Source organism: Giraffa tippelskirchi, chromosome 3 (genome assembly GCF_054371585.1).
Source record: "Giraffa tippelskirchi isolate mGirTip1 chromosome 3, T2T-mGirTip1v1.2.pri, whole genome shotgun sequence".
In the NCBI taxonomy this organism is placed as follows: Eukaryota; Metazoa; Chordata; class Mammalia; order Artiodactyla; family Giraffidae; genus Giraffa; species Giraffa tippelskirchi.
In genome coordinates this window covers 186,292,513-186,309,460 of record NC_137277.1, presented here as the reverse complement: position 1 = coordinate 186,309,460, position 16,948 = coordinate 186,292,513, and the positions used below count along the sequence as shown (strand labels likewise).

Genomic DNA, 16,948 nt, shown 5'->3' with positions numbered 1-16,948 from the left:
TAAAACAGGGTAACGGAATAGAACCTAGTCCTTCGTGGTCCAATGAGGATTCCATAAGACATGTCGAGCACATGGTTCTGTGCTGCACATAGTAAGTGCTCGAAAAATGACAACCAGTCATTACCATCAGACAGGAGGGCTCCCCCCATGGCCCCTAGGGTCTCTGCTTCTCTCTTCCCTTTTCTCCATCTCTCCTTCTCCCCACTTTTTTTTCTGTTCCTACTCTCTCCTCTTCCTTTTCCCTTATTCTAGTAGGGGCAGCATATTCAATAGTATATTAGAAAGTGATACATGTAAGACTTCCCTGGTGGTCCAGTGGCTAGACTCTGCACTCCCAATGCAGGGGGCCCAGGTTCAATCCCTGGTCAGGAAACTAGATCCCACACACTGCAACCAAGAGCCAGTGCAGACAAATAAATAAAGAAATTTTTTTAAAGTGATGCATGCTATGAAAAAGTAAGTAGAACCTAGTAAGGGGGCTAGATTATAGTATTAAACTGGGCAGTCAGGATGGCCTCCTTGAGAAAGAAACATTTGGCAAATCACAGAAGGGGAGTGAGGGAGTTAGGGGTATGGACAGCAGAGGAAGACAGGCCACGGCAGAGCCTCAGTAAGAGTGTGCAGACCAGCAGAGGCCAGTAGCTGAGCAGGTTAAGTGAGGCACAAAGTAGAGGCAAGGTCAGAAAGACAGTGGAGGGCGAGGTTATAGAGAACCTTACAGGCCAAGAAGAGACCGTGATTCTCACTCTGAGTGAGAGATGGGAGTCATTGCAGAGTTTGGACCAGAAGGGCATGACCTGACAAATTTTTTAAAAGTATTTATTTTGGGCTGCGCTGAGTCTTCGTGGTGTAGTTGCATCGATCGGGCGCTCCTCTTTGTTGTGGGGCACGGGCTTCAGGAGTTGTAGCACACAGGCTTGGAAAGTGCAACTCACAGGCTCTAGAGCATGGGCTCAGGAATTGTAGCACACCAGCTTAGTTGCCTGCAGCATCTGGAATCTTCCTGGACCAGGGATCGTGCCCATGTCCCCTGCATTGGCAGGTGGATTCTTACCCACTGTGCCATCAGGGAATTCCAACCTGACACAATTTTAAGGAAGCAAGCACTCCGGCTTCCGTGTTGAGAGAGGACTAGAGGGCAAGGGCAGGGGCAGGAAGACCTGGGTCTCATTCAGGTGAGAGATGGTGGTGGCCTGGAGCTGCAGGGGACGCGGTGAGAATAGGGACTCTGGACATGCTTGGAAAGTGAAAGTGAAAGTCACTCAGTGGTGTCCGACTCTTTGTGACCCCATGGACTATATAGTCCATGGAATTCTCCAGGCCAGAATACTGGAGTGGACAGTCTTTCCCTTCTCCAGCGGATTGTCCCAACCCAGGGATCGAACCCAGGTCTCCCGCATTGCAGGCAGGTTCTTTACCAGCGGATCCATCAAGCCCAAGAATACTGGAGTGGGTAGCCTATCCCTTCTCCAGAGGATCTTCCCATCCCAGGAACTGAATCGCTTGGAAGGTAGAGCCAATAACACTTGCTGATGAATTAGAGCTGGATGTGAGGGAAGGAGAGGAGTCGGGACCAGCTCCAAACTTTTCAGCCTGAGCAACTGGAAGCAGAGGGCTGACTTTTACTATGAGGTGGGGAAGCCCCTACGTGGGAGAGCGTTTGAGAGAAGGCACAGAGTTCAGGATGGACTTTGTGGATTTTGAGATGTCTGAGTGAAGGTGTGGAAGCAGGCAGTTCGACTTTAGAGTCTGGGACTTAGAGGTCTGTATCAAAGATACAGTTTAGAAAGTCACTGACATGTACCAGTAGACGATATTTATTTATTTGACTGCAACAGGTCTTAGTTGTGGTATTTGAGATCTAGTTCCCTGACCAGGGATTGAACCCAGGCTCCCTGCACTGGGGGCGTGGAGTCTTAGCCACCAGACCCCCCAGGGAAGTCCCAGTAAAATGATATTTAAAACCATCAAGAGAGTGAGAAGGAGTAAAGAAATGATCTGAAGACTGAGCCCCAAGGTCCAGGAGATGTGAGTAGTGAAGGTGAAGGTGGATTCACAAAGTCACACAGCACAGATGCAAATCCGGCTTTACTGGGAAACTTGGAGGCATTGGGTCATCTGTCCAACCTCTTGTCTTCATATGGAGAGAGACATGGGGGTCCGGGTGTAGCTGGAAACCTCCTGGAGAGTGCTGCAGGAGATGGACCCCTCACCCCCATCCCCTACTCTACATTTTTAGGCAAGTGTAAGGTTAGTCTTGCGAGTAAAGAAAACCTGATCTGAGCTCAGACCTCAAGGGAATTGTTTGCAGTGCTGAGGACAGGAGCCGCCCATGTGGAATCATTTCTGTTTTGGGAAGGGAGGCCCCTCTGGAGCCCACCTGCTGCTAAACATCTGGAGTGTGCCGCTAGGGTCTTCCAGTACAGTCCAAATTGTTTTTCCAAGGCCCATCCTCTGGCCTAGGGGCTCATGAAACATAAGCCTGCCAAATGGGAGTAGAAATCAATGGGTACAGGGACTTCACTAATGGACCAGTGGCTAAGTGTCTGCTCTCCCAATGCAGGGAGCCCAGGTTCAATCCCCGGTCAGGGAACAAGATCCTACATGTCATAAATGAGAGTGTGCATGCTGCATCTTAAGCTGTAACTGAAGATTCTGGTTGTCATAACTGGGACCAGGTGCAGCCAAATACATAAATAAATATTACCAAAAAAAAAAAAGCAAGAGTAGATTCAACTGAGCTGGTAAGTCACTTCCAAACAGCCAATGCTGGATTAATGCTGGAGGGAGGCCTGGAGTATTAATCGTACAAAGCCCATCACGGAGGCCTGAGCCATCTGGCCATGGAGTCCATGCCAAGTCTAGAGAGAAAGCCCCAGGTTCAGATGGAGGAGTAGCCTGGGGGCATTGGGCTTGCTGCTACAGTCGCTGCATGGGCTTCTTGACTTGGCTCAAAGTGTTAACCCAGAAGCAGCAGGAGATGTTGGCCAGTGTGGTTACTCCCCTAGCTGGCCGGCAAATCATCCAAAGCTGTGTGGTTAGATCCTGAGCTATGGAGTCATGATAACCTTGACAGTGGGAGCCCTGGCTGTCCCCAGGGTGATTTCCTTCCAGAACGGTTGTGGATCACGATTCTACCTGTCTATGGGAGGGAAACCGGCATAAAATGGTGAAAGCCATATACTTAATACCCGGGAATGTGTTGTGTCAGTGGCACCTGAGGCTGGTGCTGGAAAATGTTACCTTGCCCGCCGGTCTTGTGTGATCATGAAGGTTTGTATGCAGGTGCCATTATATCCAAGGAGAAAGCAAGGAAGGACCGATATCCAGAATGCAGGACAGTTTGGGGGTTACAAAGGGCACCATGGCTCAATATTCTTCCGGCAGGCCTCAGCATCATCCTTGGGGGACTTTCCTGGTGGCCCAGTGGCTAAGTCTCCAAGCTCCCAATGCAGGGGGTCTGGGTTTGATCTTTGGTCAGGAAGCTAGATCCCACATGCCTCAACTAAAGATCCTGCATGCTGCAAATAAGATCTGGTGCAGTCAAATAAACAATTTTTTAAAAATCACACATGACAAGGATGAGAACATGGTTGCAAAGGCCACAGGCATAGCAGGTAGTGGCCGTGGCTTGCTGGGAGCAAGGTCCCTGCCATTGTCAGAGAGGGAGACACCGATAAGGTTTCCCATAATTGAGCATGGTGAGAACAGGTAGAAATGGTCTATCACTGTGACAGATTCATGCCCTGGCCCTGGCATGGGCAGCTGATTGAGGCCATGTAGCATTGTCTGTTTAGGTCTGGAAGAAGAGGAGAGAGGTTATTTACCCCTCCATCCCAGTCTATTTCCTGAGCTCACTGTGTATATTCTTCCTAGATTTGCTGGGGTCTGTCGTGTGTCTGGGATGAGGTAGTTGATCTGTCCTTTCCCGAAATGTTTACCTCCATGAGCACCCAGGAGTCGCCACACTTGCCTGACCCATCGGGGGGCTTGTCCACCTCCTCGGTGCCCACGGAGGATCTTGAGGGAATGGCTAATGTCATTGTTCCCTGAACCAGCCATGCCAAGCCTCATTTGTACCCATCACCTGCAGATGGCAAGAGTGGAAGAGCAAGCGAATTCCATGTTGACAGCTGGAAGGAGTGCCATAGAAATAATTTCATCAGCAGACTGTATCATAGCAGGGAAGTCCTGCACCCGACAAAGGTACTTATCAGGGTCCTGAGAGTCTCGGTGGAAGAGAACAGCCACTCCATACACGTAAACCACGTTCGCAGTGGTCAGAATCCAAGACAACTGCTTTGCCATTTGGTCAGATCCAGAGGCCATTGTGTCACCTGGAGCCCCAGGTCAATGTTCCTGGCAAGTAATGCATATTTCCTGAGCACGAGTGACTTCATAAGTCAAACAGATCCTCAATGGGCCCTCTCAGACCTACAATAGTGGTTTCACTGTTATGGTAGGTCCACATGTGAATCTAGTGCACCAAAGTGGATGTGATAGCCACACAATCTCTCTTTTTTTTTTTTAACATTTATTTATTTATTTGGCTCTGTTAGATCTTAGTTGCAGCACACGGAACTTTTGTTTCATCATTCAGGATGTTTTGTGGTGGCACATGGACTCTACATGTGTTACGGAAAGAAGTGTGTGGGTCCAGCTGCTCAAAAGCCAATAAATAGGCCAGGCTGGTGGAAAGGAAAGCTTGCTTTATTTTAGATGCTGGCAACTGAGGGGAGAGGGTGGCAGATTTCTGTCCAAAGGCCTCCGCCACCCACCCCCACAACTGCTCCAACAAGCAGGGGGTGAGAGCTTTTATAGACAGAGTGAGGGGGAGGGGCTATATGCAGAAACAGCACAGTCAGCTGACTGTCATCTTCAAATTGGTCATCAGTGGTCTGACTAGCACTATCTTGGTTGTTTTCAGTTCAGTTCAGTCGCTCAGTCATGTCCGACTCTTTGCGACCCCATGGACTGCAGCACACCAGGCCTCCCTGTTCATCACCAACTCCTGGAGCCTACTCAAACTCATGTCCGTCGCGTCAGTGATGCCATCCAATTATCTCATCCTCTGTCGTCCCCTTCTCTTCCTGTGCTCAATCTTCCCCAGCATCAGGGTCTTTTCAAATGAGTCAGTTCTTCACATCAGGTGACCAAAGTATTGGAGTTTCAGCTTCAACATCAGTCCTTGCAATGAACATTCAGGACTGATCTCCTTTAGGATGGACTGGTTGGATCTCCTTGCAGTCCAAGGGACTCTCAAGAGTCTTCCCCAACACCACAGTTCAAACGCATCAATTCTTTGGCACTCATCTTTCTTTATGGTCCAACTCTCACGTCCATACAAGGCTACTAGAAAAACCACATTTTTGACTAGAGGGAACTTTGATGGCAAAGTAATGTCTCTGCTTTTTAATATGCTGTCTAGGTTGGTCATAACTTTCCTTCCAAGGAGTAAGTGTCTTTTAATTTCATGGCTGCAGTCACTATCTACAGTGATTTTGGAACCCCCCAAAATAAAGTCTCTCACTGTTTCCCCATCTATTTGCCATGAAGTGGCCAGATGCCATGGTCTTAGTTTTCTGAATGTTGAGTTTTAAGCCAACTTTTTCACTCTCCTCTTTCACTTTCATCAAGAGGCTCTTTAGTTCTTCTTCACTTTCTGCCATAAGGGCGGTGTCATCTGCATATCTGAGGTTATTGATATTTCTCCCAGCAATCTGGATTCCAGCTTGTGCTTTATCCAGCCCGGCAGTTCCCATGATGTACTCTGCATATAAGTTAAATAAGCAGGGTGACAAAATATAGTCTTGATGTACTCCTTTCCCGATTTGGAACCAGTCTGTTGTTCCATGTCCAGTTCTAACTGTTGCTTCTTGACCTGCATATAGGTTCCAGGGTCCATTCATTCCCATTTCTTTGTGGTCAGTTCTCAGAATGGTGGCAGCTTATGTCCTGGGTGCAGTCTGATCATCATGTAGTTAACTCCTTCACCTGGTATTTTAATATCTATAGGACAGCTCACAGGATATGGCTCAGAATATTATCTAAAGCCTTTGAGAAAGAACTAAAGGTTCTTGACTATACTACATTATTAGTATGATTATTTAGTCTCCTTTGACTGTTTTTCTTTCTTTCCACATTTCTCACTTTTCTGATTAAACTTATTCTTTGGCTAAAGTTTTCCACAGACAAAAGGCAGGCAGAGGACGTGGTGGGAGGGGCAAGGACCATAGCGTGTTGCTCCGTTTCACAGGCAGCACATGAGCTTTGTTGCTCCAAGGCGTGTGAGATCCTCATTCCCAGACCAGGGATAGAACCTGTGTTCCCTGGATAGAAGGTGGATTCTTAATCACTGAACCACCAGGGAAATCCCCATGGCCACATAGTCTTTTAATCAGCTTTTTCTTTCTAGATGATCTCTTTAAGATGCAGGGCCTTACTGTAGGTTCATTCATATGGTAATATGGTTTGAGTCTGTTGTTGAATTGTTGAATCCATCTCCACAGCAAGGGTTACCGTATGGATGTTCTCCTAATGGTCCAGTTCTGGGTGGTTCAAAGACTTGGCCATACAGAAAGACCATTAGCAATGGCCCATGAAGCTGTGTAAAATGGACTATTTACAAAGACGTGAACAGGCTATAGAGAACCCACAAGGCGGTGCAGTACCCCTGGGCTGGTGACTAGGGGGGATACTGCTGCCCTTGGACCAGAAGGGAATGGGAAGAAGGTCTTGTAGAGAGAGCCTCCTCTATGATTACCCAGCCAACCCTAATCCAGCCCAAGGCAACCCGACGTGAGGCAATAAGCACCCCAACCCCCTCCCTTCCTCTCATTCTTTGCCAGGCATCCCTCTCAGCCAAACTCAACTGAAAGCCACGGGGCAAAGGAACCTGATGTTGCAGGTTGGCTCCCTGGCAGAAAAGGCAGGATGGAGAGTGGGCCTGGAGGGGCAAGTGGGACATGCCGACACACAAGGGAGGGTGCGATTTTAGATACAGTGGCCTAGTCCTCACTAGGAAGGGATCATTTGAGCAAAGACCTGAGAAAGCAAAGACCTGTGATAATGTATGTAATCCTCACAACAATTGATGAGGCTATCTCATAGTTGAAGAAACTGAACTACGGCCCTTAACTTACTCGTTGTCCAGGATCACACAGCTAAGAGTTACCCAAGTTGGGATCTGACACCAGGGAGTTTAGCTCCAGGGATCCTGCTCTTAAACAAAACAGGATATAGGAAAGTCATCACAAAATGAAAGGGCAAAGAGAATGTCAGGACATGAACGACTGTGATCAACAGTCATAGTTGTTATGTATTGAGCACTGACTCTATGCTAGCCACAGTGTTAGGTGCTATGGGCGGGTATACAAGATGTACAAGATGCTGTGCTTGCCTTCAGAGAGTCCACAGTCTAGTTGAAGAATGGTGGGGAAGTATAGCCATCTGTACAAGCAGATGGTGATACATTCTATGGTAGAGATCTCCTCAAGAAAATCAGAGATACCAAGGAAATATTTCATGCAAAGATGGGCTCGATAAAGGACAGAAATGGTAGGGACCTAACAGAAGCAGAAGACATTAAGAAGAGGTGGCAAGAATACACAGAAGAACTGTACAAAAAAGATCTTCACGACCCAGGTGATCGTGATGGTGTGATCACTCACCTAGAGCCAGACATCCTGGAATGTGAAGTCAAGTGGGCCCTAGGAAGCATCACTACGAACAAAGCTAGTGGAGGTGATGGAATTCCAGTTGAGATATCTCAAATCCTAAAAAATGATCCTGTGAAAGTGCTGCACTCAATATGTTAGCAAATTTGGAAAACTCTGCAGTGGCCACAGGACTGGAAAAGACCAGTTTTCATTCCAATCCCAAAGAAAGGCAATGTCAAAGGATGCTCAAACTACCGCACAATTGCACTCATCTCATACACTAGTAAAGACTGGCTCAAGCCAGGCTTCAGCAGTATGTAAACCATGAATTTCCAGATGTTCAAGCTGGTTTTAGAAAAGGCAGAGGGACCAGAGATCAAATTGCTAACATCTGCTGGATCATTGAAAAAGCAAGAGAGTTCCAGAAAAACATCTATTTCTGCTTTATTGACTATGCCAAAGCCTTTGACTGTGTGGATCATAACAAACTGTGGAAAATTCTGAAAGCACTGGGAATACCAGACCACCTGACCTGCCTCCTGAGAAATCTGTATGCAGGTCAGGTCAGGAAGCAACAGTTAGTACTGGACATGGAACAACAGACTGGTTCCAAATAGGATAAGGAGTATGTTGAGGCTGTATATTGTCACCCTGCTTATTTAATTTCTATGCAGAGTACATCATGACAAATGCTGGACTGGATGAAGCACAAGCTGGAATCAAGATTGCTGGGAGAAATATCAATAACCTCAGATATGCAGATGACACCACCCTTATGGCAGAAAATGAAGAACTAAAGAGCCTCTTGATGAAAGTGAAAGAGGAGAGTGAAAAAGTTGGCTTAAAACTCAACATTCAGAAAACTAAGACCATGGCATCCAGCCACTTCATGGCAAATAGATGGGGAAACAGTGAGAGACTTTATTTTTTGGGGTTCCAAAATCACTGTAGATAGTGACTGCAGCCATGAAATTAAAAGACACTTACTCCTTGGAAGGAAAGTTATGACCAACCTAGACAGCATATTAAAAAGCAGAGACATTACTTTGCCAACAAAGGTCCGTCTAGTCAAGGCTATGGTTTTTCCAGTGGTCATGTATGGATGTGAGAGTTGGACCATAAAGAAAGCTGAGTGTCAAAGAATTGATGCTTTTGAACTGTGGTGTTGGAGAAGACTTTTGAGAGTCCCTTGGACTGCAAGGAGATCCAACCAGTCCATCCTAAAGGAGATCAGTCCTGAGTGTTCATTGGAAGGACTGATGTTGAAGCTGAAACTCCAATACTTTGGCCACCTGATATGAAGAACTGACTCATTTGGAAAGACCCTGATGCTGGGAAAGATTGAAGGCAGGACGCAAAGGGGATGACAGAGGATGAGATGGTTGAATGACATCACCGACTCAATGGACATGAGTTTGAGTAAACTCCGGGAGGTGGTGAGGAACAGGAAGGCCTGGTGTGCTGCAGTCCATGGGGTAGTGAAGAGTTGGACATGACTGAGTGACTGAACTGAACTGAACTGAGTGGTAGCATTACAGATAAAATGCTGTAAGAGGGGCTTCCCTGGTGGCTCAGTGGTAAAGAATCCACCTGCCAATGTAGGTGACTCAGGTTCAATCCCTAGCCCCGGAAGATCCCACGTGCTGCAGAGCAACTGGGCCTATGCGCCACAACTCCTGAGCGGCAACTCCTGAGCCTGTGACCCACAACTACTAAAGCCTGCGTGCCCTAGGGCCAGTGCTCTGCAACAAGAGAAGCCTCCACGATGAGAAGCCTGCCCCTTGCAGCCTCTGCTCACTGCAACTAGAGAAAGCCTATCCAGCAACGAAGACCCAGCACAGCCAAAAATCAATCAATAAACAAATGTCTTAAGAATTTTTTTTAAATGGCATAAGATGACTAAGGAAAGAGATTCATTACAGCTAGGTTGAGGGAAGCTTTCTGCAGGTGGCAACTGTGGAAGAAGAGTAGAATTGTAACAGCAGAAAAGGGAAGATAAGGGATTCCAGGGGAAGAAACCACATGGGCAAAGATGCGACTGCATTTGGGGGATGGCTGGTCAACCTCAACTGAGGAGAGTACAAGAAACCTTTGGGGAGAGAGATGATTGATTGATTGATTTTATTTCGTTTTACCAACAATGTTCTAATATTTATTTATTTGGCTCTGCCAGATCTTAGCTGTGACATGCAGGATCTTTGATTTTCATTGCAGCATGTGATCTCTTATTTGTAACATGTGGGGTCTAGTTCCCTGACCAGGGATTGAACCTGGGCCCCCTGCATTGGGAGCATGGAGTCTTAGCCACTGGACCACCAGGGAAGTTCCAGAGAGATGATTTTAAGTGGGATACCCACAGGGCATTAAGTCACACTGGATCCCACAGTAAGGTAGAGATTTCCTTCCCACTTATCCTTTTTGGAGAAACGTCTCAGCTGAGGGCTGCATATCTTTCAAGCACTAACACTCACTAAACTCCCTTTTTAACCCAAATTTTACTGATTCAGGCCTTCAAGTGGACAACTAAGCTCTGGATGGAACTTCATAGCATCGTTCTCTTTTTATTGTCTTTATTTTGACAGGTTCTATTTCAAGCAAATGGTACTGTTTTTTAATTTACAGATAAATTATCTATTTGTATTATTATTTTCCTTTACAGGTAAATTTATTAAGGAAAAAACAGTCGATTCAAAGGGACAGTATTGAGGTAAACATTCAGGTGGTTCACAGCTCTGGCAAAAATACAAAGGTAGTATACTAGTGATTGATGCTTAGGATACTCTGGTATAGGGAAAAAAGCAGGCAAAAGGGAGAAAATGGGAAAGAAGGCTGGGAAGGGGGTCAGATCACGGGGGGCCTGAACACCATGGTGAGGAGTTCTGTCAACCGTGGCCAGGCATTGGCCCAAGAATAGGTAATGATCGGGCCCAGAGCTGTGCTTGGCAGGGCTGGCTGTGGCCTCTGAGCACAGCGGGAGGGGTGACTGGGGGCTGGGACCACGCTGGGGAGGCGATTATAAGGCTCAAGGTGAACAGGAAGAGAGGGCCCTGGACCAGGGTGAATGTGGGAAGAGAGGAAGGGCTGGATTTGAGAGCCCCTGGCAGACTGTGTCATAAGGTGCGATCTGGCTGCCCTGATGAGTACAGATTTCTTTTCTAGAGGCTACCGACCTCTCTGCCTTCAATCGTCCTGTCCACTGTGATTCACTAAGAAAATTCAGTAGTCTCTGATTGGGCTTTACTGAGGAAAGATAACATCAGAAGAGGCCAGCCCACCGCAGTCTCTGCGGCCTCATTAGGGGGAATTGGAAGTGCAATCAGAGAGGATGGAAAAAAGAGACTCCCGCCTCCGCATTCTGTGTTTTCCTGCTGGAAAAGTCCGCCTTCGGCTTGACTGCTTGCGGTGGTTCATTCTATTCCATACGATGAACATCTGATTTTCTAAGACCTTCAGCTTCATTTCACTGAACATAAGCCGTTCAAGGATCTTGTCCTGGAGGGCAAAGCAGGCGTGCAGTCTCTCCACTTCTTTTGTGTTTAGGCAGTTGCCGTTGGTTTTGGCTTCGCAAGTCTTGGATTTCTCGGCCTCTTCCTAAACTCCCCATGGCCACAAACAGAGGAAAAGTTGGTTAATAACGGTCATCCTTTCCCATGCCAGGTGAGTTACAAACCTGATCTTGGTCAATTTCATGACCAGCATCTAAGGACCTGCCTCTTTGCCTCATCTCGTGAGTGAGAGAATGGAGCCCAGGGAGGAAATGGCCCTTCCTCAGCATCACCCAGCCTGCATGAGAGCCCCCAAACTCCCAGGACCCAGGGCTGCCTTTGGTTCATAGGAATCAGTGAAATGGCCCTCTAAGCTGTATTCACAGAGGATGTAAAATCCTTAACCCAAATGTATCTGTCTCTAGAACTTGTGCTTTTCCCAACATACCTCTTTAGAAAAAAAAAAAAAAACTTTTTATTTTATATTGGAGTATAGCCAATTAGCAATGTTGTGATAGTTTCAGGTGGACAGCAAAGGGACACTCAGCCATACATATACACGTATCTATTTTCCCCCAAATTCCCCTCCCATCCAGGCTGCCAGATAACATTAAGTGGACTTACCTGTGCTATGTATTAGTTCCTTGTTGGTTATCCATTTTAAGTATAGCAGTGTGTACCCCTCCATCCCAAACTCCTCGTAACTATCCCTTCTCCACCCTTCCTCCCCACGGCAACCATAAGTTTGTTCTCTAAGTCCCAGCATGACTCTGAGAATTTAGTCGGTCCTCATAAAACCTCCAAGTCTCAGTGGTTTCATGTAACGCTCTGATCTCTGTCATCTTTATCTGTCCCGCCCCTCTCTGCATGCAGTTGATAAGGATACAATTTTTTTTAAAGAATTCAACTACAAATTCCCGGTTTTTAAAGCCATTTAAGAATCAAATACTTCAGACATGAAGAAAAAGTAAATATCACAACAAATACCCATGTTTCTACACCAGCTTAAGAAATACAATATCACAAATTTAACTGATGTCCTCTGTGGAGTCTGCTCCTGCAGTGTTCCCTTCCATCCCTGAACCTTATCTCAACCGTAATCCTGGATTTGGTATGTATTTTTTCCATGAATTTCTTTATTCCATTTGATACCAGTTCTCAATGGGAGGCTATTCTGCCCTCCCCTGGGAACAACTGGCTACGTCTGGAGAACTTTTTCTCTGTCACAAAGGAAGTGAGGGGTGCTATTGATACCTTGTGGGTAGAAGGATACTGCCAAAATTCCAGCATTGTGCAAGACAGTCCCCTCATCACAGAGAATTATCCAGCCCCAAATGTCAGTCATGCAGAGGTTGAGAAATCCTGCCTTAACGTACTTTCACTGTACATAGGCATCCATACCCAAGGCAGGATGTTGTTTTGCATGTTTTTTAACTTTATATAAAAGACGTCATGATCTAGATATATTTCTGCTGTCTTCATTATTCAGTTTGAGAGATGTATCTATGTTACACATGCTTTTTAACTTGACCCATTTTAATTTCCCCCCTTTAAAGTAGTTCTCAGAGTTCCCTTTACAGTAATTCTTAGTAGTTCCCTGGTAGTCCAGTGGCTAAGACTCCATGCTTCCAATGCAGGGGGCCCAAGTTCCATCCCTGGTCAGGTAATTAGATCCCACATGCTGAAACGAAGAGATCACGTGCCACAACTAAGGATCCCAGATGCCGCAACTAAGACCTGGTACAGCCAAATCAAATAAAAATAATTTAAAAATACACAAAGTAGCTGTTACTGTTGTCATCAACCAGGAAGTAGGGGAGTTTGGGATGGGCCCTAGTGTTTAGTGGAGGCAGCTGAAGCTTCATGAAGAAAATGCTTTGTCCCCCATCACCCAAGAGGGAGCTCCAGAACAAGACTTAGACCAGAGTCAGATTTCTCAGTCTTACCCAATTCTCCCAACACCTTCCCTGTCTCCCCAGCCCACAATCTAGCTGTGACTCTCCCATCACCCTCAGCGGAAGCTAAGGCCCCTCTTGCTCACCTGCTGGGGCTCTTGAGGAGTAGGTTTGAGTTCATACTTGACCAGCCAGTTGCTAAGCAACAGCAGAAGGAACAGAAAGCCAAACAAGGCTGGCTTATAGCTGATCAGCCAAGCCATCAACGCTCCTATGGTGCCTGAGGAAGCAAGTATCCCGTGGAGACTCCTAAAAAGAGACATTAGGTCCCCCAGCATTATGGCTTGAGAGCACCCAGGCCCTGAGGTCCTGCCTCAGTCCCCCGTCTAGGACAGCTGTCCTCCAGGACAGGTGTCATGGCTGCTCCCCTCTCTGAGTCATAACCGGCCCCTATCCCCAGCTGCCGCATAACAATAATATTAACTCCTCTTATGTCTTAAGCAGCCACAATATGCCAGACTTTGACAGGCAGTTCACAAGCATCATCTCATGACATCCTCACACCAGCCAAGTGATGGAGGCCTCTGTGATACCTCAGCCATTCAGCCGTACTGTAGGGCCTAGTCGCTGGGGGTAAAGTGGTGAGAAGTACAGAGCCCCTCCCCTCACAGAGAGCGAGAGCGCAGAGAAAAATCATCCAAACCTTGGAAATAAGGCGAAAAGATTTCTGCAGGCTTGTTCGCAGTCATACTAGGATACTGTCTAACTAGCCCACTTGGTCGCTTGCTGCTTTATTGGATTGAATATTGATTAGGGTTCTGACTCTGTAAAGTCAGATGGAAAAGTTGCTCCAGCAATTTCACTTGGATATATCCCAAAGAATCGAAACCAGGGTCTTGCAGAGATACTTGTACACCCACATTCATACCAGTATTACTCATAATAGCTAAAAGGTGGAAGCAACCCTAAAATCCATCAACAGACGAATGGATAAATAAAACTTATTTATGGTATAATAATAAAAAAAAAGTTGTATATAACTACAGTGGGATTAGTCTTAAAAAGGAAGGAAATTCTGACACATGCTACCACATGGATGAACTTTGAGAACATTATGCTAAGTGAAATGAGCAAAAAGTAAAAGCCGTTTGACTCCACTTATGAGCTAAATAGTGTGGTTAGATTTATAGAGACAGGACTACCCTGGTGGGGCAGTCGTTAAGAATTTGCCTGCCAGTGCAGGGGACATGGGTCCGAGAAGATTCTACACGTTGCAGGAAAGCTAAGCCTGTGCACCACAACTACTGAAGGCTGCACACCTAAGCCTGTTCTCCGCAACAAGAAAAGCCACCCAATGAGAAGCCCATGCATTGCAACTAGGAAGTAGCTCCTGCTCTCTGAAACTTGAGAAAGACTGTGAGCAGCAACAAAGACCCAGCACGGCCAAAAAAATTTTTTTTTAATTTATAGAGACAGAGGTAGAATTTCGGTGGTTGGCAGGGGTTGCAGACAGAGGGGAATGATGAGTTGTTGTTTAATGGGTACAAAGTTTTATAAGATGCGAAGCATTCTTGAGACTGTTTGCAGAATCATGTGAACACACTTAACACTAGTGAACTGTACACCTTAAAATGGTTAAGATGGTAAATTTTATGCTATGTGTAATTTACTCCAATTTTTAAAAGTTAATTTAAAATTAATTACAATTTCAAAATGAGTTAGTTATTTCTGGAAAAAAAATGGATAATTTGCAAATGATTTTTTTTGTAAATAGATGCAAATGAATTCTGATAGGGAAAGTAACCTCAATGTTTACAGTTTTACAGCCTTGTGGGACTTGTTTTTTTTCTTATTCAACTTTACAGTCTTATTCCAGCATTCTGAGTTCTACTGACCAGTGACTCTTTATCATTTTCTTATATTTTCCTTTGAACCAGCTTTATCAACCTGCTGGTCCTCCCAATAATTGGCTAAATACATCTTTGACATATGCTATTTTGTATGAGAGTTCTTTATGTTCCAATGTAAATTTTAATGACTAAATTATTCTAATAGTATGTTCAGTTGGTTGCCGCTTGTTGGGCCTGTAGGGACCTGAGATGAACACATTGAAGCTAAATCTTTGTACATATACTTAAACATTTTCCTAGAATGTTTTTCTGAAAGTAGAGTTGCTGGGTCCAGGGATATGCATATTTTAAAATCTAATTTGTGTGTGTGTTAGTCAGTCAGTTGTGTCTGACTCTGCAACCCCATGGACTGTAGTCTTCCAGGCTCCTCTGTCCATGGCAACTCTCCAGGCAAGAATACTGGAGAGGGTTGCCATTCCCTTCCCCAGGGGAGTCTTCCCCGCCCAGGGATCAAACCCAGGTCTCCTGTATTGCAAGTAGGTACTTTAGCAAAATCTAATTTTAAATTTTATCAAATGACTGGGATTCCCTAGTGGTCCAGTGATTAGGGCTCTATGCTTCCACTGCAGGGGGCATAGGTTTGATCCTTGCTGGAGAAACTAAGATCTCTATAAGCCACTTGGCCTGGCCAAAAAAATAAATGTTTACAGGTACTAAGTTACTAAACTTGCAAGCTAGTCAGATAGAACTTTAGGGTTTAAAACAAACAAGTTTCCATCTCCTATCTCACTCCTTCCCACCCTCACATTCCACAACTCAAACAACCAATTCCAATTCTTTTAGCTGTTTCTTGTGGTATTTATCTTGATATATCTAAATAGTAACTTATATGCAGAGCATATCATGAGAAATACTGGGCTGGATGAATCATAAGCTGGAATCAAGACTGCCTAGGGGAAATATCAATAACCTCAGATATGCAGATGACACCACCCTTAGGCAGAAAGCCAAGAGGAACTAAAGAGCCTCTTGCTAAAGAGGAGAGTGAAAAAGCTGGCTTAAAACTCAACATTCAGAAAACTAACATCATGGCATCTGGTCCCATCACTTCATGGCAAATAGATGGGGAAACAATGGAAACAGTGACAGACTTTATTTCCTTGGGCTCCAAAATCACTGTGGACAGTGACTGGAGCCATGAAATTAAAAGACCCTTGCTCCTTGGAAGAAAAGCTATGACAATCCTAGACAGCATATTAAAAAACAGAGACATTACTTTGGAGACAAATGTCCGTCTAGTCAAAGCTGTGGTTTTTCCAATGTCATGTATGGATGTGAGTGTGCGTGTGTGCCAAGTTGCTTCAGTCATGTCTGACTCTTTGCAACCCTATGGACTGTAGGCTCCTCTGTCCATGGGATTCTCCAGACAAGAGTACTGGAGTGGGTTGCCATTTCCTCATCCAGGGGATCTTCCCCACCCAAGGATCAAACCGGAGTCTCTTAGGTCTCCTGCATTGGCAGGTGGGTTGTTTACCACTAGCACCACCTGGGAAGAGAGTTGGGCTATAAAGAAGGCTGAGCACCAAAGAATTGATGGTTTTGAACTGTGGTGTTGGAGAAGACTCTTGAGAGTCCCTTTGACTGCAAGGAGATCAAGCCAATTAATCCTAAAAGAAATCAAACCGGAATTTTCATTGGAGGGATTGATGCTGAAGCTTCAATACTTTGGCCACCTGATGTGAAGAGCCAATTCATTGGAAAAGACCCTGAAGCTGGGAAAGATTGAAGGCAGGAGGAGAAGGGGACAACAGAGAATGAGATGGTTGGATGGCATCACTGACTCAATGGACATGAGTTTGAGCAAGCTCAAGGAGATGGTGAAGGAAAGGGAAGCCTAGCGTGCTGCACTCCATGGGGTCACAAAGAGTCAGACACGGCTGAGCAACTGAAAAACAACAAGACATCTAAATAGTATGCTTGTTCTGTTATTTCAGAATTTCTCAGTTTCAACATTGTAAATGATAGTGGGGGTTAGACTGCTTGCCACTCAAAAGCCCTTA

General features: G+C 45.6%; 1 protein-coding gene and 2 non-coding genes across 4 annotated transcripts; 1 reads left to right on the top strand and 2 right to left on the bottom strand.

Annotated features, from left to right (window-relative positions):
* The first annotated feature begins 301 nt into the window (after positions 1 to 301).
* TRNAG-CCC (transfer RNA glycine (anticodon CCC)) lies at positions 302 to 373 on the top strand. Its single transcript has one exon. It is a non-coding gene; the product is annotated as a tRNA-Gly (tRNA).
* Positions 374 to 9,907: 9,534 nt separating this feature from the next.
* Positions 9,908 to 9,980, bottom strand: TRNAW-CCA (transfer RNA tryptophan (anticodon CCA)). Its single transcript has one exon. It is a non-coding gene; the product is annotated as a tRNA-Trp (tRNA).
* An 898-nt stretch (positions 9,981 to 10,878) lies between these two features.
* Positions 10,879 to 13,447, bottom strand: TEX46 (testis expressed 46). 2 transcript variants are annotated; one of them, XR_014078250.1, is made up of 2 exons: positions 13,185 to 13,242; positions 10,879 to 11,249 (listed from the first exon to the last, which is right to left on the bottom strand). XR_014078250.1 is itself a non-coding variant. In XM_081574543.1 (2 exons), the coding sequence occupies exons 1-2, from the start codon at positions 13,374 to 13,376 to the stop codon at positions 10,953 to 10,955; spliced, it is 390 nt and encodes a 129-aa protein (XP_081430669.1). In that variant the 5' UTR covers positions 13,377 to 13,447; the 3' UTR covers positions 10,879 to 10,952. The 2 variants fall into 2 exon arrangements, 1 of the variants encoding a protein (XP_081430669.1); XM_081574543.1 differs by having other exon boundaries at positions 10,879 to 11,150; positions 13,185 to 13,447.
* Positions 13,448 to 16,948: the final 3,501 nt, after the last annotated feature.